This window comes from Salminus brasiliensis, chromosome 7 (genome assembly GCF_030463535.1).
Source record: "Salminus brasiliensis chromosome 7, fSalBra1.hap2, whole genome shotgun sequence".
Taxonomy (NCBI): Eukaryota; Metazoa; Chordata; class Actinopteri; order Characiformes; family Bryconidae; genus Salminus; species Salminus brasiliensis.
Genome location: NC_132884.1, coordinates 5,847,840 through 5,870,383, shown reverse-complemented (window position 1 = coordinate 5,870,383; position 22,544 = coordinate 5,847,840). Strand labels below are relative to the sequence as shown.

At 45.7% G+C, this 22,544-nt stretch overlaps 1 protein-coding gene across 1 annotated transcript in view; it reads right to left on the bottom strand.

Annotated features, from left to right (window-relative positions):
- Positions 1-22,544, bottom strand: part of kalrnb (kalirin RhoGEF kinase b) — a 117,315-nt gene that overhangs the window by 94,158 nt on the left and 613 nt on the right. Inside the window, exons 2-5 of the mRNA XM_072683541.1 lie at positions 5,388-5,480; positions 4,223-4,337; positions 1,546-1,738; positions 115-615 (exon numbers count right to left, since the gene is read on the bottom strand). Of these exons, the coding sequence (XP_072539642.1) occupies positions 115-615; positions 1,546-1,738; positions 4,223-4,337; positions 5,388-5,480 (902 nt within the window). The remainder of the gene's footprint in view (positions 1-114; positions 616-1,545; positions 1,739-4,222; positions 4,338-5,387; positions 5,481-22,544) is intronic.

Below are 22,544 nucleotides of genomic sequence, written 5' to 3'. Positions count from 1 at the left end.
ATACCTTTTTGGGGTCAGTGTGGCTCCAGTGCAAGAATAAAGGCACAAATAAGGGACTAAAATTTTCTTCAGTCCGATCCACTGACTGACTGAGGTGGAGCCACCTCTCCTCACCTTCTCTGCGTCTTGCTCGTAGAGGCGTAGCTGAAAGCACTGGTCCAGCTGTTGCTTTCGGTTGTGCCAGGCTTGCAGCAGGTGCTGTCGTGTGGCCTGCAGCTTGTCAAGCAGGGCTGCCACTCTGGGCACCAGGCTCTGGAAGTCAGGTCCCCCAGACAGCCGTCCGTCACCCCCGTCCCGGATCTTCTGCAGCAACCTCTGGCCCTCGTGGTCCAGCTCGTCCACTGGAGCCTTGGTGATGGTCTTCCTGAGCCGGGCGTGCTCCTCTAGCAGCCTGCGTGCCTCCTCCGAGTCGATGGCCATCTCCTGGCGGGTCAGCGTCTCCTGCAGTTCCTCCAGGCGGGAAAGGAGGTGCAGCGCGCCACCAGTGAACTCCTCCAGGGACACGCGCAGCTCCGTCCACTCCACGTGATCGTACTCCAGGGTGCCATCCAGGTCGGCAGTCAGCTGAGATGGGTCCACCAGCTTGGTCAGGCCCTCCACTGAAACCATGCTGGTCTGAGGTGAACAGGAGCAATTAGAACTTTAATTAACTTTCATTCAACTTTAATTAACGGGTCCACATTTAACACATTTCCAGCATTTTGATTGATTCTATATTAAGCTTTATTGTTATGAGTCAAAGAACCCATTTCAGTTTTATGTAGTATATACAGTACAATGATCAGCCATAACATTAGAACCTGAAGAATAGCTATAATTGCATTATACTGATCTATCTGGTTACAATGGCACCAGTCAAGGGGTGGGATATGCATATTAGGCAGCAAGTGAACAGTCAGTTCTTGAAGTTGATGTGTTGGAGGCTGGAAAAATGGGCAAGCATTAGAATTTGAGCTACTCTGACAAAAACCACACTGTCAAAACTAGACGACAGGGGCGGAACATCTCCAAAAACATCAGGCAGGTCTGGGGTGTCCCCAGTATGCATTGGTCAGTACCTATCAAAAGTGCTCCAAGGAAGGACAACCAGTGAACCAGTGACAGGGTCATGGGCTCACTGATACTGATGGGAAGTGAAAGCCAGCCTAACATCTCAGAGGCAGATACCACAGGACACCTTCAGAGGTCTTCTGAAGCTGTTTTTGCAAGCTACACATGTACCCAGATAATATGCCCACTGGTGTCCCTCCAGGGTCAGTGATGGGACCAGGAGGAATCAAACATGGGCCCCATCTGGGGCCTAGATGAGACCTATGTGGGATTAGGGTGAGCTGTAACAAGAGGGCCCATTTGGAAAGCCCAACTTAGTCCCAGTGACAACACATGTACAAACCTGCTCAGAGCCCATGGTCTACCTGGAACCCACCTAGCCCATGTTCCACCCCGGTGAGCTCCACATGAGCACGCTGGCTGGGCGTGTTATGCAGGTGGTTTTAATGTAATGGCTGATACAGTCTAAAAACCCCTTTTGCAAATAGAGCGTACCTCGAACGTGAATTTGGCACTGCCGAAGTTGGTCTTCTGCTTTTGCCAGAAGTTGTCTGGTTTGATGATGAGGGCTACGCAGATCTCAGCTGGAAACGCCTCCTGCAGGGTCTTCAGCAGCGGCTTGATCAGGTCCCATTTAGAGCCACGCATATCAATGATGACAGTGAAGCCACGTTTACTGACATCCTCACTGCAGAGAGGGAGACAGAGAGAGGCAGATAGAGAGAGAGAGAGAGTGCACAGGAGGCAGAACCCAAATTTTAATGTATCAGCCCTTGACCATCTGTGCAACCTCAAAGAGCAGCAGACCTACATGAACCTTGCTCATATGTTTACCATTAAAGCAGAAACCACCTGTTGGACCAGGAGAACCCAGGATGACCCACGGACCAAAGAGGCCATCTAATCAAAGCCTCTACATTTTCTCACACTGCTGTGAGGGCTGTGTGACACAGCAAAAACAGTACAACCACAATACAATCAATACAGTTCCTCTTTCACAATATTTAGTGATTTCTGAGGTTTTATACACACTATATGGACAAAAGTATTGGGACACAGCTCATTCATTGTTTTTTTTCTGAAATCGAGGGCATTTAAAAAGAGTTTACCCTGCTTTTTTTAGAGTAACTGTCTCTGCTGTCCAGGGAAGAAGGCTTTCTACTACATTTTGGAGGAGCACTGCTGTGAGAATATGATTGCATTCAGCGACAAGAGCGTTAGTCAGGTCAAGATGTTGGATGGTCACCACTATACCTCATTCCCAAATCCCAACTCATCCCAAAAGGATTGGATGGAGCACCATCCATCATTCCAGAGAACACAGTTCCTCCACCGCTCCACAGCTTAATGCTGAGGGTGGGGGGGGTGGGGGGGATATACCCCTCTAGGCCATGCCTGGCATTAGACAGCATGGTACCAATAGGTTCATGTTTATCCGCTCCAGAGAGGTCCTATTCCAATGACAGGGACTAGACAAGCTGTGTGTGTGTGTGCATTTGCATATCTGTCTCAGTAATAGGTGCAAGTAGCTGAATGCATTCATTAGAAGGGGTGTCCACAAACATTTAGACATTTAGTGTGTGATGAATATAGCCATTGTTACTCAATGTTATTGCAAAAGCAGAGCGGGGGACAGGAACGGCTCTAATGACCACCAAAAAGCTGCTGGACTGCTTGGATGTGGAAAGCATCTCCACATCTTCCACAGAATATTCTTTTTTTTAATTTTTTACACTGCTTCACACCATCCCACCCGAGCACCTGCTGCTTCACACTATATTAAGGAGCCAGTCTACAAGATTTGTGGCAAATTGTGGTGGCCAGATTGCACGAATGGCCATAATCAATAGCTCTCAATCCTGAGCAATCCCTGTCTAACACACCGGATTCTGTATATCAGTTAATTAATGACAGTTGGATTAGGTGTGATGAGGCAGGGAACACTTGAACCCATGTAGGGCAGATGTTTGGTTTACGGATGATAAGTTGTTAAGGGGTTTTGTCCCACACTGTATGTTATTTCCTCAACAATAAATCAATCAATACAACTAATATGACAAGTGCTTTCTCTAAATGCCACTTGACCACTGCATTCTCAGAATTATTCAACCCCTTCACAGCAAGCATCTTTAGTAAAGTGGGGTCCGTAGTGGAGTACCACCCAGACATAAGTTGTTGGATTCTGTTCTGTGAAACAAACTGGAACTATGGATCTACTATGGATCAACGGTATGCCTGGAGGAGGAAAAATGAAGCATATACTGAAAACAACACCATGCCTACAGTGAAGCATGGTGGTCTCTCTGTGAAGCTCTGGGGCCACTTTGCTTCCTCGGGCACTGGAAATCTGCAGCATGTGGAGGGCGAGATGGATTCAGTCAAGTATCAGGAAATCTTAAGAGAAACCGTCATGCCTTCTGTGAGAAAGCTGAAGCTTGGGCGTCGCTGGACCTTTCAACAGGACAATGATCCCAAACATTTCTTACCATACGTCCACCAAGGCCTGCCTTCCGAAGACGTCCTGGAAGATTCTGTAGTGGTTGCTACAGTCGCCTGACTTGAACTACTAATAGAAAATCTTTGGTGGGATTTCAAGAAGGTGGTTGCAGCAGCAAATCCAAGACTATCAGTGACCTGGAGGCCACTGCCCATGAGGAATAGGCTACGATTCCTCAGGAACGCTGCCAGAATCTGGTGTCTGGCTATGCATCACTATGCAGCAGGTCATAGGAGCAAGAGGGTTCTCTACCAAGTACTAGAGACGACTGTAACGAAGCGGTGAGTAATTCTGAGACTGCAGTCGTCATTAAAAGTGGCCTTTTGCATTGAATTTGGAGAAAGAGGACAAACTGAAAGATGCTAATAATATGTGGAATTCAAAACAAGCTCTTTTTTGCATATTAGTTTTGATATTTGGGTTGTAAGGACCAGTAAATTAATGGGTCCATTGTAAAGCCATGTCTACATACTAAATAGAATGATTTTATTTAATAAGAGCTAAATTCCCTTTAAGGTTGCTTGTAGTTGTTTTTCTTGGCCTGATAGTGTTTAAGCTACCACTACCAAATATATCTTGCCGGATTGGCTATGTCTAGGATAAGGGGTAATAACTGTGCATTCCATTTTGACCATTCCCATAAGTGGGTATAAACCTGTATGTGATTTTGGCAACCTGGGCACGGTGGAGAGGTAGGTGACCAGTCTGCGCAGGTCCTCTTGCTTTATTCGGTCATGGTTGCTGCGGGCAGGGAAGGTGAGGATGGGTCCGCCTCTCTTGTCTCTCCCTCCTGAAGAAGAAACAGAGAGTTTGGCATCAACCACTGAGATTGAGAACTCAGGCATGCAGCTGATGCTTGGGGGGAGTTATTTTAAGTGGGGAGGTCCTTCAATATCTGAAGCTATATCTAAAGAACATCAAACCGGGATGCACATGCACTGATGAGCCAAAACACTGTGACCATCTACCTAAAGTGCTGTTGGTAAGCCAGGTGTCATCAGAACAGCTCTAGAACACTCTGAAGATCTAGAACACTCTGAACTCCAGAAGGCTCAGGTCTTAACGCCTGACCACTTTTTCCACATCCAACATAGTAGCTTGGGTTGGGTGCTGCTGCCTGCCTGGCTACTGGACTGGTTTCTCCTGCTTTGTGAGTTTGCCACTGTTTGCCTCCCAACTATTTTGTTTCTTCTTCCTCTCAGTTTTTCTACATCCTGTATATCCATCTTGTCTCCTGCCCCCTTGATGCCTCCTGCTCTGGATCCTGGCTTTGATTCTTTCACAGCAGAATGATACTGCATGGCTGTGCATGGGACTGTTTAGCCCGAATAGACGTTAACCGCAGCTCTTCATTACTTCTATCTAACCAGTAGTTTTGTAGGTATCTTTATTTGTTGTGCTATCAATGGTCTACTAGAAGAGGATGAGTTCCCCTCTTGAGTCTCGGTTCCTCTGAAGGTTTCAACCTTTCGCTCTGAGGGGGTTTTTCCTTGCCACTTTCGTCATTGGCTTGCTAAAAAGCAGCTCGGACCCGCATCTGTTGTTAAAAAAAAAGCGCTATACAAACATATTTGAAACGAACTGGTCAAAATGTTTGGGCTCATCACTGTCAATCATTCGTTAAGTGTAATGCTGGCCTTTGCAATACAGTTTTAATCCAGACATGCAAAAGTCCTATCTTGACCACAATACCTATTAAGTACAAACATGCCACATACCACAGATGCAGAAAGACCAGTATTCTCTCATTTCAGCTTAGTTATTGCTTCTCTGGGTCACTCTGTGTTAAAAGGCGTTTGTAATCAGCACTACAGAAAGTTGTGGTCCCTCTGGTACCCACCTGAGACGAAGGCGACCTTTTCTCTCAGAACTGTTAGAACATCAGCCGCCTTTATCCCATCATTCCTCAGAGACCCCGACGAGAGAGAGGGCACTGAGAGAGTGAGAGAGAAAGAGTAAAAGATGAAAGTGAGAAAAAAGAGAACGTGGGAGAGAGAATATGTGTTGGGGAGAGATAGAGAGAGAGAGAGAGAGACAGAGAGTGGTATGTTTGTGTGTGGGAGAAAGGAAAGTGAGGAAAAGTGTTAGTGTGAAGGAGAGAAATATGTGGAGAGAGAGAGAGAGAGAGAGAGAGAGAGAGGTGTTCATGTGCATGAGAGAGACAGTGGATGTAAAGTAGGTGGGGAAAGAGAAAGGAAAATGGGTTAGAGGGACACTCAGACAATGCTGTTTGATAACCCATTCACATTCAAGCTGAAGACAATAGAGATACATGAGGTCTGAATACACTGAAATGTCAGGGGGACTGTCTTGTCCACTTCTCAGCCAACATGCTAATATGGAGCTCACATGGGTGAAACGTGGACTAGGTGGGTTCCAGGTGGGCATGTGCTCTGAGTGAGTATACATGTTACATGTGTTGCTACTGGGACCCACTAAATGGCTTGCTAAATGGGCAACATCGTTAGAACCCACCCTAATCTCACATGGGTCCCATCTAGGCCTCTATGTACAGAGTACAGCCCAGGTGGGGGATGTTTAGACTCCTCCTGGTCCCATCACTGACCCTGGTGGGACCCTAATATCACCATGTTGAGCATTCATATGTGGGGCCAACATGGAACCCATGGATAAAAGATTCTGGTTTCCAGTTGTGTTAATTATTCAGGCCCCACATGGGCATGTTCTGAGTCTGAGTCAGCTTAGAAATTCAGATTCACTATTTTATATTTTTGCTCTGTACAATTTATTTATGACATTTTTATTTATGTACCAAACACGTTCATTCCATTTTTACCAGATGGACCGATTAATGTTTTGGGGGACGATACTGAGCTGATACCAATTAAGGATGAGGCTGGATGCCACATTAACCTTTCACCTTTCCAGGCAATCCTGGTAATGCAGCGAGGACAACGATGTGTAGCCATGAACATCCAGCTAACTGAGGCCCAAATCACACCCGTTTAGAGGATAAAGCCTCAAGTCTGAGAGCATGAAGTTGAGTGAATGGACTTAGGAGTGTTTTCCACTGTTTTCAGGGACATGTAGTAGACTGGTTCGTTCAAGTTTGCTTGCTCTCCCTTTTACTTGAACTTAGCATGTCTCTAAACTCTTTCTCTTTAGCTCTCTTTTTAGCTTTCGCAAGAGGTGACGGCGGTTTCTATTTGTCCTGTGCTGGCATACGAGCTACAAATGTCCGTGTATGGCTTGAATAAACAGTATGGAAGATTACAGCAACAGTAACACTCCAGTAATCCACACTATTATGGTTAAACTTTGGCGGTAAATCCACAGTTCACATGCATGCTGAACCGTGGGGGGGAGGCGATCCGTTACACCATTATTGGAGCCACCATTATTGATGGATTGGTCTTGGAACACACTGCATTTTTTTCCTACATGATAGATGTCGCTGTCTGCTCGAAGACTCGTCCTCAGCCTTCGACAGAAAGCAGACAACAGAACAGCATGACTGGCTAAAATCAGCATCTCTGCTAAAAAAACAAAAGTAAAGACAACAGGAAATATCGAGGTCAGCAACAATTCTCAAGCTTGTGTCCATAAATTGTGCGATAAGTCGATAACGTACTTATCGTGACAGGCCGACATGTGTCTCTGCAGAGCTGAACAGTGCACCGCCGCTCCAGAGTCTGCTAAATTTATCGTTTCGGTACAGGGAGGAAGTGGAGAAAGTCAAAAGGTTTCATCAGCTTAGAATCTTTCGAATTGGCCCAAAAAAGTGCATCCTTCAGAGGGGACGTGGGGCAGCCCTGTCACTGACCCCATGCCTTCTGCTGTCATTCGTTAGTGATGTAATCTGCAGCCACTATAATCCCAGCTACTGACAGCTGGCCACTGGGGTCAACAAGCTGGGAAAGCTCAATCACACACACACATGCACACCCACCAAGAGTGACACATATACACACATGTACACGCTTCAACGCATCCAGACAGCAGACGCACACATAAATACACCCAGAATGGACATGTACATAAACAGACTGCCAGCTACATGTGTACACACACACACACACACACACACACACACATACACACACATTAACATGTCTGTCTTGTTCTGCCTACAGTACACATCACTGACTCTCTTCTTGGTGTTGTCTTTGCTTCCCATCTTCCCACTGTCTCCCCTCTCTCTCTCTCTCTCTCTCTCGCCTTCTCTCTGCCTGTCTCTCGTCCTCTGCTCCGGCCCTCCCTCCGTTTCTACAGTGCGGATTACATAAACTATTAAACCTGAATGAGGGCGGCTGCTCACGAACATGGCAGGTTAAATTTACTGTGAGAAACCGAGACTTTCCCTCTGATCCCGCTAGAGGCTAGAGAGCATTCCACACACTTTACAAGCAGGTCACACACACACACACACACATATATAAACACACACATGCTGCACACTTAAACAGAATTTAAACACAAGCTTCTCCATTTACCATGATGTCACGTACAATATTCCTACGTGGAGCCATGCTCCAAACCCCCGTCTGTTCTCTTTGCCTCGTGTATGTACACGGATGAGCCAAAACTTTAAGACTACCAGCCTAATATGCAGATGGTCCTCTGCATGCAACTGAGCAACTCACACTACAAGACCTCTGAAGGTGCCTTGTGGTATCTGGCACCAAGACGTCACAGCAGAACCTTCCTGTAAGAAGTCCTGTAAGCTGCGAGGAGCTTGTTGATCAAGCACACAGCAATAATATACATTGCACTTGTGCCTGTACCTGCCAATCTGTCTGGTTCCAAAGTTCGTACACTCCCATTGTACATGCTTTCGGCGGTGGACAGGGGTTAGCATGGGCAGCTCCATACTAAGTAGGTTGCAATGCTGGTGCAACAGTTGGTCTCCCGTCAATTCACGACAGATCCATGCATTTTAGACTTACTTAGGAGCGCCCTCTTGTGTTCAAACGAACTGGCTGACCTCACCAAGTGGTACTTCTCCTCACTGCAAATCCCTTCCTCTGATACACAGGCATGTCGGCAAATCTCGAAAGGTAATCAAAGGTGGGTAAATGTCACTACAGTCCGATCAAAGATGTGCAGAAACAAGGATGATGGGACCCTATGGATCAAGGCCAAGGGCATGAGAACTGACAAGGCAAAAAAGGTTTCCTTTAAAGCGTCATAAGAACAACATGGGGTCAAACGGTCTGTCTGACTCCTGATATAAAGAAGCAGAGCAGCAAGTCTTTTTATGCTTGTCCAGGAAGCACAATAGAGCTTAATCAGCTGTGCTGGATTCTTAAACCAGCAACATCAGGGTCAGCTGGAGCACACGACACAGTAAAGCAGTGTTAGACCGGGTTACAGCAGGGAATTCACACTTCCTTTACCACGGAGGCTGCAGGAATATCACTGCTGCTAATAGGTCTCTCAGCAAGAATGAGGTGTGGAAAATTATTCAATTACCGAGCTCAGCCGATGAGCATCCTGCTTCCACTAACACGCCACGGGGCTGAATACTACAGAAATAGCCCAGAGAACTAAACAGAGTAGAAATCACATTTATTAAATCCTTACATCTCAATTTGTCATATTTACAGAGAGAGGCCTGGACGATGAGTGCATTTATAGTATTTGAAGCGGTACAAAATATTCATATCAGATTGGTCCACTTTCATATGTGGTCATTAGGGGCATATAGGGGTGTATTTGCACCACGGTTTGGACCTTTCAGTATGGCTTTGGTACAAGTTCCAGTTTGTTCCACCTGGTGCTGTATAAACCCCCTACAGTGAAGGAGGGAGTGGAGCAGGAGGGGTGTGGAGAGGGGGTAAACAAGACTACAGCTATCACAGCATTACTCCTAAATCACTTCAGTTCCCACAATACTAGACCATCAAAGACCATCGGGCTTCGAGTGGTCCAGTGGACTAAGGAGCTGCCACTATGATCCGAAGATGGCTGTAGTTTGAATGCCATCAGCAGCCGGAGTCCAGCCTTGCTCTCTCAGAGGTGGGTTGATGGAACAAGTCACCCCCCCCCAACACACACACACACACATCACTCCTAGTGTGATGTTGGTCAGCACAGGCATCTGTTGGCTGTTGTATCGGAGCTGGGGAGCCAGGCTTTCCTCCAAGCGAACCAGCTACCTAGTGATACTGCATCAGAGGCAGTTTGAAGAGCATTGCTAGTGATGGGGGAAGTTTACATGAACAGGGACTGGATAATTAGCCTTCTAAATTGAGTAGAAAAATGGGGTAAAATTTAAAAATAATTTATTAAACAAAGAAATCTGATTTGCTCCAATACGACCTTAATGGAAACAGTCAAGGTTGTGTGTCCAGAAAGCATCTAAGCACTACAGGTGCTATCACACCTTCTACCCCAACCCGTGATACTTTAAAAATCATGAATCTTGACACCCTTCCACGTAAACAGTGGTTCACTTTACTGCTGGTGGGAAATGAATTTTTACAATAGCCCACACTAAACAAGGGAATTTCAGCCCACCAGCACGATTAGTGCTCTGTTGTCCGGAAAATAATTTACAGTCAAGAACATTTCAAACAAACTGCCAGTACCAACCTGGCCGGCTCCACAAGAGACCATAAGATGTGTAAAGAAGTCTCCAACAATCCTGCAATGTCATCACGGGGCCTACAGGAGGATCCACCATCGGAAAGAGGCCCAACAAGTTTGATTTCCAAAGAAGGAGACCAGGACTTCTAGAATGATGTGTGACTTTGGACCAATATGTTCTACAGACCCCATGAACAACATGCAAGGGTCTAGTAACTACATAATCATTACATTATGGGGACAAGAGAGGCAATCTGCAAGGTGGACCGTACCAGCTGAAAGGACGAAGGCCGTGGGCAATGCATGTCAACACTATCCACTGCATACAAAGTACTGAATCAATAATTCATCCAGATCCCATACACCACTTCTGCATGTTTTATGAATACTTCATCACGCGTTCCAGTCTTTAATGAATGACGCGAGCTCACCACTACCTTACAGTGGGATGCACTGGACTGAAAGCTGATGCAGCGTTTAGCAAGAAACGCTTTCTGACCCACAGCAGGAAACATCTCCAAAATCAAACCTCTCGGAGAGGGAGAGGGACAGGATGTGAGATATCCAACACTTCCCATGGTACAGGATCAGGGTGCGCCCTTCCAAAAAAAAAGAGAAACAAAAAAATCACAAGGTTCACAGGAGCACCAGGAAATGGGCCGCTCTCCGTAATTACCAAATGAAACCAATCCTGTCCCAGCACTGCCAAATGGCTGGGCGAGGTGGACGCCGGCCAAGGGTAGCTAGAGCAGGACTGTGTCCAGCCGGCTCAGTACACTCTGCTCTCCTTGGAGACTGAGAACAATGGCTGGCATGGGCCTAGTTTTAGAGTTCTGGACGTAGAAGCAACTGTGAGATCAGGGGGTTGACCGAAGGCCAGTCGGTGTGCTCAGCTCGGTGGACAGAAAGTGGAAGTGTTCATCTTCAGTGGTTTACAACACCACTTAGTAACATTAGCTTAGTTAGCTACATTAGCCTCGTAGCTTTAGTGTAAATCTGAAGATAGATGGCATATATTATCAGAACAGAGTCCGCCACAGCAGATGTGTGGGGTCATTAAAGTTCACGGTTCAAACGGGTGCGTCTGGTAGTTCCGGCCAACATGGAGGAGGCTAGTTTCACAAAACCAGTCTGAAAACCTACACCAGGTGTCAGACCAAGCTGGTCTTCCAGGTTTGCAGTTACCCGTGTTGAAACTAGCTGAGAGAGCCTCTGAAGTGATCTTAAATGCTAATGTTGCTGTTCTTCAACTACCCAATACACACTGACTGTCCCTCCCTCGCTACTGAAAGTGCCTCTTACCGTAATTGGTGTGGACAGCAGCTTGCGCAGATGTGAGCGTTGAGTGTAGCCCATACCGCCTTCTGTGGTTTACAAGTTAAAAGTATACTATGACATTTCTCTTTACTGGTTAGCTACATTAACCTTGTAGCTCCAGTTTAAAACCAAGGAAAAGATATTTGAGATGTGAGCGTACCGTTCTGTAAATATGTAAAGAAAATAAAAACATAGTAAACAAACACATTGCATGATGGAGTGAGACAGAAATGCAGACTACGCTGTCACTATGATCTGAGGATCGCTGGTTCCAATCCCGGTCATGCTGCTAGTAGAGCTGGGCAATATGACGATATTTTATCGTATCGTGATACACTCTGTTATGGTGATAACAATATGCTTTTCTAAGCATATGGAGGAGACTGTTAGTGCTTAATAAACACTGATCAGCTGCAGGTTTCATTACTAACAGTAGAACTAGGTTGGTTTAATTAGATGAAGTTCAGCAGATGTTGAGTATAAATCACTGGATTCAGTACGGGAGGGAATCTGAATAGTAGTTTATAAGAATCTGTCGCTGTCGCTGATTACATGTATCGTGATAAATATTGTGTATCGTGATTCAGAATGTTATCATATCGCCCAGCCTTAGCTGATCAGCAGCCGAGGCCCGGAGAGAGCACAATTGGCCTTGCTCTCTCCAGGGTGGGTAGGCGGCGCTCCCTGCTGGCACATTGGTTCGGAAAAATGAGTGGCTTGACTGTGCACGCATTGGAGGGGGCGTGTGCTAGTCCGCCTTCATTGGTGGCAAGGCCATCGCGTGTGAGACTACTTATGGGTTGGGTAATTGGCAGGCCAAATTGGGGAGAAAAAAGGGACAAATCAGATAAAATTTAGAAAAAAAAGAAATGCAGACTAATCTTAATATCGAATATGAAGGAGTAACAGATTTAATAAAACATCCCTCTGAGAAACAGCCCACTCCACGCTTACTCATGCTGCTTCACTGAAAGAAATTCACGATTCGCAGCGTGATATGCACCGTGAACAGCGCGCCTGCCGCTTGCTGATAACGTCTTTTAATAGGCAGTTGATTTTAGTGTGCGATATGGGTGGGTAGAGTGCCTCTAAGAACAACAATTTCTGGTACTTCAAGGCCAGACTTATTCCTGCCTCATGTATTTCCTTTCTTTATGTGTGTTTTTTTTTTTTTCCAAAAGAAAGCAATGGTACCTGAATCAATAGCAGCCATTCTGCAAAAAAGGCAGGGCATATAAACAGGCTGGTTGATCTTTAGTTCATCATCCATCTCCAGAAACATCTCAGATTAATGCATTGCTCCACAACAGGCTGGTGGCGAAGTGACATCGATTTGAAATGCCAACGGCTTATCCATCACGGACAGAAATTCAAAAACACTTTTGAAATTGATTTGGCGGTCTCTCGGGCGCCGTAATTACTGAATGTACCTGCACTGCCTGCAAAGAACTCCGGTCCTGTCGGAGAATCTTGGCAACAGTTGCTACAGCAACCCCTCTGACCCTCGTGCGGTCCATTTGAGAGAGATCCCCTGCAGGGCTGAAGTAGAGTCCTGCCTCCCTTGAGACAGCGTTTCAAGTGCAATCATCTCCTCCGCTGTGCAGTAATGCATGCTGGAGGTTATTCTCGTAGTCCTCCTGCAAGACCATATGGACGCTATGCCTAGGGTGAAGCACAGCCTCGGCGAGCGCGCGTGGTTTTTCGCTCCGCAGTCTGGATGCTGAGGATGACACACTTTCAGAGTATGTATTCAATCAAAGGAGGCAACAACGCTAGGCAACTACTGTACGGGTCCTTCGGGAAGTTACAGTCATCTACTCAGAAGAGACGGCGGGGTGACTTCAGTCTGCGTTCTGTACTTCAAAGCAAAATCTGCAACATCCTGTCAGACAGAACCTGATTCTGAGGATTTTACTGTCTGCCTCCTTTCTCTGTTTCTGCAAGTGTGTCTGGATCCAGTACAGGATCTAGAGAAAGCTGTGAAACACTGTGGCACGTTTTTAACCCTGATTTATTTATCCCTAAAGTTCCCACACCTCTAGAATTCTCCCCAACCACACAAAGTACTAAGTGAAGACTATGTCCTTCTGCTGAGTCACATGAAGCCAGCTAATCCCTAAAATTAAGAAACTACCGGGCAAAATATGAAAACTTCTGTTATTATGATACACAATAAACCTTTCTGAGTGTTTTGTGGATATCATCTGTACTTGACAAGTACTGGGACATCAGCTCATTCATTGTTTCTTCTGAAATCGAGGGTATTTTAAAAGAGCTTATCCTGCTTTTGCTGGAGTAACTCTTCTCTCTACTCTACTGCGCTTTCTGCTAGATTTTGGAGGAGCATTGCTCACCTCCCAAACGTCTTGAATGGAGTACCATCATTCCAGAGAACACTCCCAGTTCCCAGTACGCCACAGCTCATCTATCATATCAACAATAGAAGTCAGGTGAAGTGCAGAGAAGTCAAGTCAAGTCAAATTTATTTGTAGAGCTTTTTACAACTGTTGTCGTCACAAAGCAGCTTTACGTAATTAGTAATTAGTAAAAGACAGAAAAAAAGAAATAACGTAAGAAAACCTGAAGGATCCAAGACCTCCAGTGAGCAGCCAACGGCGACTCCCTCAGAGCTGGAGGAAGAAACCTTGGGAGGAACCAAGACTCACAAGGAGGACCCGACCCATCCTCCTCTGATCAGAACTATTTATAAATTATTGAGAAAATTTACCAAACCATCTATACTGTTGAACTGCTCTGATCATAATCATAATATAATAATCATGGTGTAGCAGAACTTAATATAGTCATGGCAGTGATGGTCAGAGTAATGAAGGTTAATAGTGGTGATATTAATAGTGGCAGATAGTTAAGAGTCCATTCAGGTTTGAACATGGTCATTAGGCAGGTAGCAGTGGTAGGAGGTTGCGCCGATGGTCTGGCATGGGTGGTGGTGGGGGCGGGGCCTGCTGGTTGTACTGGTAGGTGGCAGCTGGTCTGAGGCAGGTAGAGGGGACCTCAGCGGGCAGTCTTTACTCGGAAGAACTATATTAATAATCAAATACACCCCCTATAACTAATAAAAGAAACCGTGTAACCACAGGGACTTCTGTAGAAACTGGTGGGGCTTTCGGCCCGCTGGCCGACTAGACTGACTGGATTCCTACAGCCTTATAATCAGACAGTCGTAATAAAACATTTTTTATATAATTTAAAATCACCACTTGTCTTTGACATAGTGTCAACCTTTCATAATAGATGGCCATGAAATGCCATAATAAAAAAAAAATAATAATTGTAATAATAATTATATAATAAATAATATTGAAATATGCTCCAAAATGCACTGCAACAATGCTTTCACATTGACTTCCATTGAAAGTTATGAAGGTTTCTCCCGTCTCCGATAAGCTGCAGGACTGCCTACTTGCTCCGCACTTGTAACCCATTCTACAGAAACGCTGGGCTTGAAGATGACGGCTGTTGGACGCTTCCTGGTGCGCTGACTCCGAATTACACTATCTCTTAGAAATTGAGGCTATCCAGCAACAGAAGCCCTCAGGAAAAACAGTGAGTCAACCTCAACAAGCTTATCATAACAGGCAAAACACACAAGTGAGAGATAATGACATTCTTCAGACTTTTACACATAAGCAGCTCCATGCCTCGAGGCTTTCCCCGACGCTCATGAGATGAAGAACGGCCTGTGCAGGATATCAGCTGGCTGACTCAACGAGCAGAAGCACTTTTAGAGAGCAGTCAGTGGCCGGCGAGCGCCAGACGCTCCGGGTTGCACAGTTGTGTCTCGCAAACAGATGACTGTCTGTGACACATTACCCCCTTCCACCCCCCCACCCCAACAGGCGGGCCGCAGGAAAAGCCCATATACAGCTAAGCAGCTTAGAAGTGATTCCAGTTGTGTTACACTGGGGACCTTTTGGGTTTCCAGACCAAACATCTGGCAACCCTCTCTCAGCTACTACGGGGCCAAATTCCAATTCATTTGACCTAAAATCAACTCAGTTTCCCAGGTGCATAATCTCAAATGCAGCAAATTGAGTCTAAAGAGACAGATAAATATGAACTTGAACGCAAGAGAGAAGTAATGAGGTGATCCACGCAGTCCCGGGAGCAGCACCTTGGGAAAGCCACTAAGAAATCAATCAGAATTTGCATTTTAGTGACATGAATATTAAACTAACAGCAGGAAAACACTACTGAGGTCACAGTGTGCATTCCAAGCCTTCCTGACACACTTTGTGAGACGCAACAATTCGATACACCCAAGTAGTTTGTGCCTTTTATTTATGGACTCACCAAATAGTCAAATGTAATTATGCCTGGAGCACAAACCCAACTCCCTACAAACACGAATGCTGGAGCCAACTGAACAAGAGTGGTCCTGGTCCCGATCCTGGTGTCGGAGATCTGCCAACCCTGATCTAACACACCTGATCCAGGTAACCCTTTAAAAGATTAAAACCGGGAAGGCCTTCAGGGGCCTTTGAATATTAGAGCCCAGGACCCTGGATCCGAACTCTTCAGGGTGGCAGATCTTTCAGACCAACACTGCCATTATGAACCTCTTTTGGTGACCTAAATCTATCTGGCCCTATAAAAGAACATCAAAGAACCGTCAAAAGAGCTGTGTGCCCATCCAAGGACAGTGTAGAAACCATTACGTTAATAGTGTACCTATGTTTTAGTCTTTTAACTTAAAAAAAACTGTTAAAATCATCTTACATCATTAAAAAATACTAACACTGAGGGTGTGCAGCACACTCTTCATAGCCATTTGTGAGATACCACAGAAAAAAACACTTTTGGCACCTTAGAGTTCCTAAAAAGGAGGTTCTTCAAGGGTTCTTCAGTGCACACAATGGGCCTCATTCATTAAATCTTCATAAAAATAGGATTGGGTGCTATCCGCATTGTTCATGCTGTCATACCAGCTCAAAATAATACCAACTGTGCAAATAGTGAAGCTGGTTCCACATTTATGTGGCTTCCATTTCCATCTCATCCTATTTATTATTTTTTTACCCATTTTTCCCCCAATTTGGATCCCCAATTACCCACCCCGTACATCACATTCAATGCTCCCGACACTAGTGAGTTTGAAAACCAACACGTGAGCAGCCAGCCAACTCGCCTGTTCAGTGAGCAGCGAGCGTCAACAGCATCCACTGTACTAGATGTACTAGATAAGCCACAGAACAGAAACTGGACACATCAGACGCGTCGTAAATTTGCAATATCATGTTCATTTGGCGACATAGTCATAATTACACCACGTCTTAAACACCACGGTATGCGATATTATATATTATACTGCTACCCTGGTGAATCAGGAGTAAAATTGACCAGACATGGTTCTTTGGGGACTCGATAGTGGTTCTTAGAGAAAACCTTTGTGTGGAACCCTTTGTCTAACTGTTGCTGATCCCCCTCACGCTCTTCTCTGCTAACATTAGAAGGTCTGTTGGATGTTGGATCTGCAGGTAATGGACTTTAGTGGCTCTTTTCTCATTTTAAAAGTAGTCCATTTTAATCAATGACAGATAATACAAGTATAAACACCCCCAACACCCCCCCCCCCCACACACACACACACACACACACACGCGTCCACACAGTCCTGCTCTCTCTGAGCCCTGTCAGTGGGTAGGAATGGAAGTGATTGAGGGTCCATCCATCCCCACACACTGACAGTGATCTCTCTCTCTCAGACAGCCTCTGGATTCTGCTGGCCTGATCCGCCAACGCACATTCAGCACCCACAAAGCTGCTTTTCTACAGGAGGGGGCAGACGGGGGGGCAGTTAAAAGAGTCTGGGAGCTGTTTAGTTATTCAGCCTGATCCTGTATTGACATGACCTTTAACCACCAGGGATTTGACATGGTCCACTTCAGTCTTTGGCCATGCTACCAACAACACCACCACCACCACCACCAATGGTGGTGCAGCAATAAAGACATAAATAACGAGTCAGAGGTGTCTTTCTGACGATGCTGCTATTCCTCTGCCTCCGAGTCGGGCTTGACATTTAGCATACAGTAACTAAGATCGCACGCCCAGCAAGTAATGCATGTCCAGCCCTGCGGCGCTTGCTGCGAGCGTGCCTATGCCTCATGCTGTGAACAGGCTAATCCGATGAATACACACTGAGTGTTATAGGTTCCATTTGATTTTTAATATGTTAGGCCTCGCAGGTGGGTGATGGCAGGGTGGGGGAGGCGGAGAGGGGGGTACCGGAGAGTGTGGGAGGCTCTCTACTACACCATCGGGAATGAGAATATCCAGCATCTGAGAAGACACGCTAAACTCAACTAACTGGATGCGTGTTCTCATGCTGTACACGGTATACACACACACACTCAAGCGCACACACACACGCACACACACACACACACACACATAAACATACCAGGGGTGTGGCTACCTATCCACCCCAACTCTGCAAGTTTAGAGTTTTAAGTTTAGAGAAAGACCCATGCCACATGCGTGAGTCTACGTGTCCATATGTTTGTGGACAGTCCTTCTGATGAATGCATTCCGCCACTTAAGGTTACACCCACTGTTGACACCACAGATGTGCATATGCACACACACATACACAGCTTGTCCACTCCCTGTACAAACGTACTGCCAATAGAATAATAGGAGTTTCTGGAGCAGATAAACATGAACATATTGGCACCATGCTGCCTAATACCAGGAGTGGGCTAGAGGGGTATAAAGCCCCCCAGCGTTGAGCTGTGGAGCAGTAGAGGAACTGTGTTCTCTGGAATGATGGATGGTGCTCCCTCCATTACTTTTGGGATGTGAGCTGTGGAGTTGGAGATGAGGTGGGGAGGTGATCGTCCAACATCTTGACCTCACTAACGATATGGTTGCTAAATGCAATCAAATCCTCACAGCAGTGCTCCAAAGTCTTCTTCCCTGGACTGTAGAGACAGTTCCTCCAACAAAAGAAGGATAAGCTCTTTTTTAATAACCTTGATTTTGGAAAAAACGATGAATGAGCAGGTGTCCCAATACTTCTGTCCATATAGGTTAAAATTAAACGGAAGACTGCTTGATCTGGAAGCAGAGTATGCAGGTAGAGATGGAGCAATAATGGAGCCCCATGCAATGCAGATTTTTTTCTATACTTTACACTTGCAGTTTAAAACAGATGGAAATGAAATCTGTCGTGCAACAAATTATCGTCTGAAGAAGCATGAAGATTCTGATTCAGTCCGTGGAAACCCTTATGCTGTATTTAGCTGCAGTACAAATAAGCACAGGCCAAACATAAAGCCAGCTCACGCAATTAGATGGTGGTGCTAATGCCTAAAATCCTGAACACATCACTGACACACACAGAAAATATAGATGATTGGCCTCTATAGAGCTGGGCAATATGACAATACTATATCGTATTGTGATACATTTTGTTATCGAGGTACACAACATGCTTTTATGATGTATCGTGGATATCGTCAGTGCTTAAGAGCACTGATTATCTGCACGTTTCATTACAAAGAGTATACTCAGTCTTATTTAATTCAGTGGATTGCAGCGTATTTTGAGTAAACATCACAGTACTTAGTATGGCAGAGTATTTGGATAGCAGTTTTTAACTTTACGCTGTTGGGGCATTTTGTCTACATGACGAAATAATGTGATAAATATTGTATATCTTAAAAAATGTAATATCGTAACATTTTTCCATATCATACATATGTACATTCCTTTCCACTACAGTTAAAATTAAATAAAAAAACAGCAGTTTGGTGCATTTTATTATTAAATTAAAGGCACGATATGCGATTCTGGAGAACAAACACACCCCACCCTTCATCCAGCTCCATCCAGATCTTCGTGGCCCCAAAACCCTTCGCAAATGTTGAACATAGTAACAAGCAGTTAACCTTAGCTAGGTTAGCGTTAGCTCGGTTGTGGGTTAGCAGACTGTTGCTACAATAGCTGCAGCTAAACATTTGCATACAGGACAAAACAATACTGAGCTGTTTCCATGAATTAGCAAAGCTAATGCTACCCACCTATCGAACGGGACAGCTCCGCACTCTTGCCCCTCTATGCCTTTCAACGCACGGAGGTCTCTCGATCGTCCAACCGCCTCACCGATGTTTACATCAATGTCTTCGCCTGATCTCATCGCCTGTTCAGCGTTTGGTCATCAGATCTTTCCTTTTCTGGCTGTTTCTCGACCATCTCAATACGTGCAGCTCTACATAGAGCATGTCCCAAATACGCAATGTCCCCTATCCCTGCCCTTCCACAATTCTGTGCATGAGCATGAACGCCTCCGCTGCTGATTGGCTGAAATAGCATTGTGTTTCTCGGCCCGAGCCACTTGGTTTGTTTTCCACTTACAGAGCAAGGGCTGAGTACGCAAACAGACTGCGAAAAATCATTTGCTGAATTTTACAAAATATTTATGGGAATGAAATCGTATACGGCCCCTTTAAGTAAACGGCTCCATTCATGCCAAATGCAGTGGATCCACTAAAGCATGTCTGGTGCCGGTGTTTTTTGTTTTATACTGGAGCTACAGTGGCAACATTGTTAATAAAACTAGAACTTAATAACCGCTCAAACTGCATATCGTCGCTGACTAATGAAAAACATGTATCTCCAAATTGGTGACTTTACAGGAGAGGGCAAAAACGTGCTTAACTTTGAAATATGGAAGTTAATGTTAAATAAGAGTTTATTCAAGTCAAGTCATTTAGAGCATTTCTATTGGTCCATTCATCCAGAGTTAATTACACAGTAAACTGAAGCAGCTACAGGGTTCAAACCATGGAGAAAATAAAAACGGACAAAAATGGAGATACAGCTAGGGGGTCCGCGGGTCAGTACTATAAATTTTAACATGAGCTATGAACCAAATAAAATCACATTATTAGCCACAACATGACTATCATCGATATCATGCAAAAACCTTGCATCTCCATTTATGCTGTTCTTTACTTTTTTGTGACATAACTTGGCAGTTGTTCTTTATATTGTATGAAAAATTCCTGATAAATGGACCAACAGAATCGCTCCAAAATTACATAAAATAGAATTTTTTTGCACTGACTTCTGTTGAAAGTGTTGCTATGCTCATTGCTCTGCAAGTCAACTAAACTTCACAAGCAACAAACCTAATCAGGTCTGGTTTTGGTGAGAACAGTGACAGTAGACCAAAATGCAATTTGTCTCAAGGTTCTCTCAAACAAAGCCATGAAGCTGAACAACACGAAAATGAGAAGTACAGTCTTTGGTATAAGGGACTAATGAGGCTAGGCAGTATTGGTAGGCAGTAGGTCAGCAGAGTGGTACAAGCCAAGAACAGCTTGTGCTCCTATCAAGGAAATATCAAGGAAATACGAAGGTACACGACGTGTCTAATTGTTGAACAGCGTGACTGTATTCATTCAAATAAATATTAAGGGGTTCACGATATCTGCTTCACACTAGAAGGGGTCTCTGGCTGCCAAACCGTTGAAGAACCCCTGGTTTAGGGCAGTGTCAGACCCTCTGTGACCGATAAACATAAACCGAAGGACTTCACTGTGTGACTGTGGCAGCAACAGGGCTGGTACTTACAAAGCTGGTCTGAATTGGAGCCATAACATTAAAACCACTGGCAGCTGAAGGGAATAGCAATGAATATCTGGTTACAGCGGCACCTGTCAGTGGGTGGGATCTGCATATTAGGCAAATTCTGTGAGAGCTAGACGACTGGGTCACAGCATCTCCAAAACATTAGACAGGTCTTGTGGGGTGTTTCTTGGTATGCAGTGGTCAGTACTTACTAAAAGTGCTCCAAGAAAGGACACCTGGTGATCCACGACAGGGTCATGGGCAGCCATGGCTCACTGATGTGATTCATGGAGGCCCCACTTCTGCTGCTGATGTCTTGGTGCCAGATAACACAGGACACCTTCAGAGGTCTTGTGGAGTCAAAGCCTGGATGGGACAGAGCTATTTCGGTGGCATGAGGGGGGCCTACTCAGGATTAGGTCGGTGATTTTCATGTTGTGAGCCAAATAACATCTGTGTGCACTTATGAACACCACACACCCGTCTACTACATTCAAGCCTACACACACACACACACACACACACACACACAGCTACATAGGAAGCTGCCAGCCAGCCAAGCTATCACCCAGTCAATCCCACAGGCAGATATATACATTAGCAGAGACAGATGGGGTGGGATCGGGTGGGGGTGCATGTGGCATAAAGGAGCTTAGGGTGATTTTTCCATCAAGAGTGATGGTTATGCACGCGGGTCACCCATTTAGTGGGTGGGCACTGGCAAAGGGTTATAGGTCACAGGGTATGCATGCGTGCATGCGTTGACCCAAACACTGGCACGCAACCAGGGCTGCACGCGTCAACAGGGCCTCGAGCACAAGGCTTGGCTCGTTCTGCATAACAGTAGCCGTCTATTACCGTGACGGAGCAGACTACTACCTGTCGCCATACCGCTCGAGCGCGCAAAGTGTGAGAACTGGCTCCTCTTCGACATTGCAGCCCTGCGAATCAACAGGCTTTAAGCGCGAGCGACGCGCACCAATGTCACGCTCGACAAAAGCCAGGCAGCCAGGCAGCCAGGCAGGCAGGCAGCCACTCCCGCAGCGCGAGCGCAGGCGCGAGCTGCTGTCGTTCACGGCCGTCCCGGCATTATTGGAGGCAGCAGGTACTGACAACAGTAGTGAGCTCGCGCCCTACATATCACGGAGGAGTCGTCCTTCACGTGCACGATCGCCCTGGGCTTTAGAATGCACGCGTTAGAATTGGAATAAGCGTCATTTATTGCACGTTCTAGAATTAGAATGCACGCTCCACGATCAAAGCGCGCGCTCAACATCAGACGAAGCGTTCGTGTTTCACGCTCTAGAATTAGAACTAGAATGCACGCTCTAGAATTAGAACGCACGCTCGTGAGTAGCACCGCACGCTCTAGAATGAACTCAAACGAGAATGCACGTTCAAGAAGCACGTTCGGCATTCCAGAGCGTTCCAGTTGCACGCTCCCACAACGAGCAGCATCCGTGCACAGCATCTGCACGGGGGAGGAGGGAACATGGCTGTAACAATCACTTCTAGGCATGGCAGTGTGGTCAAG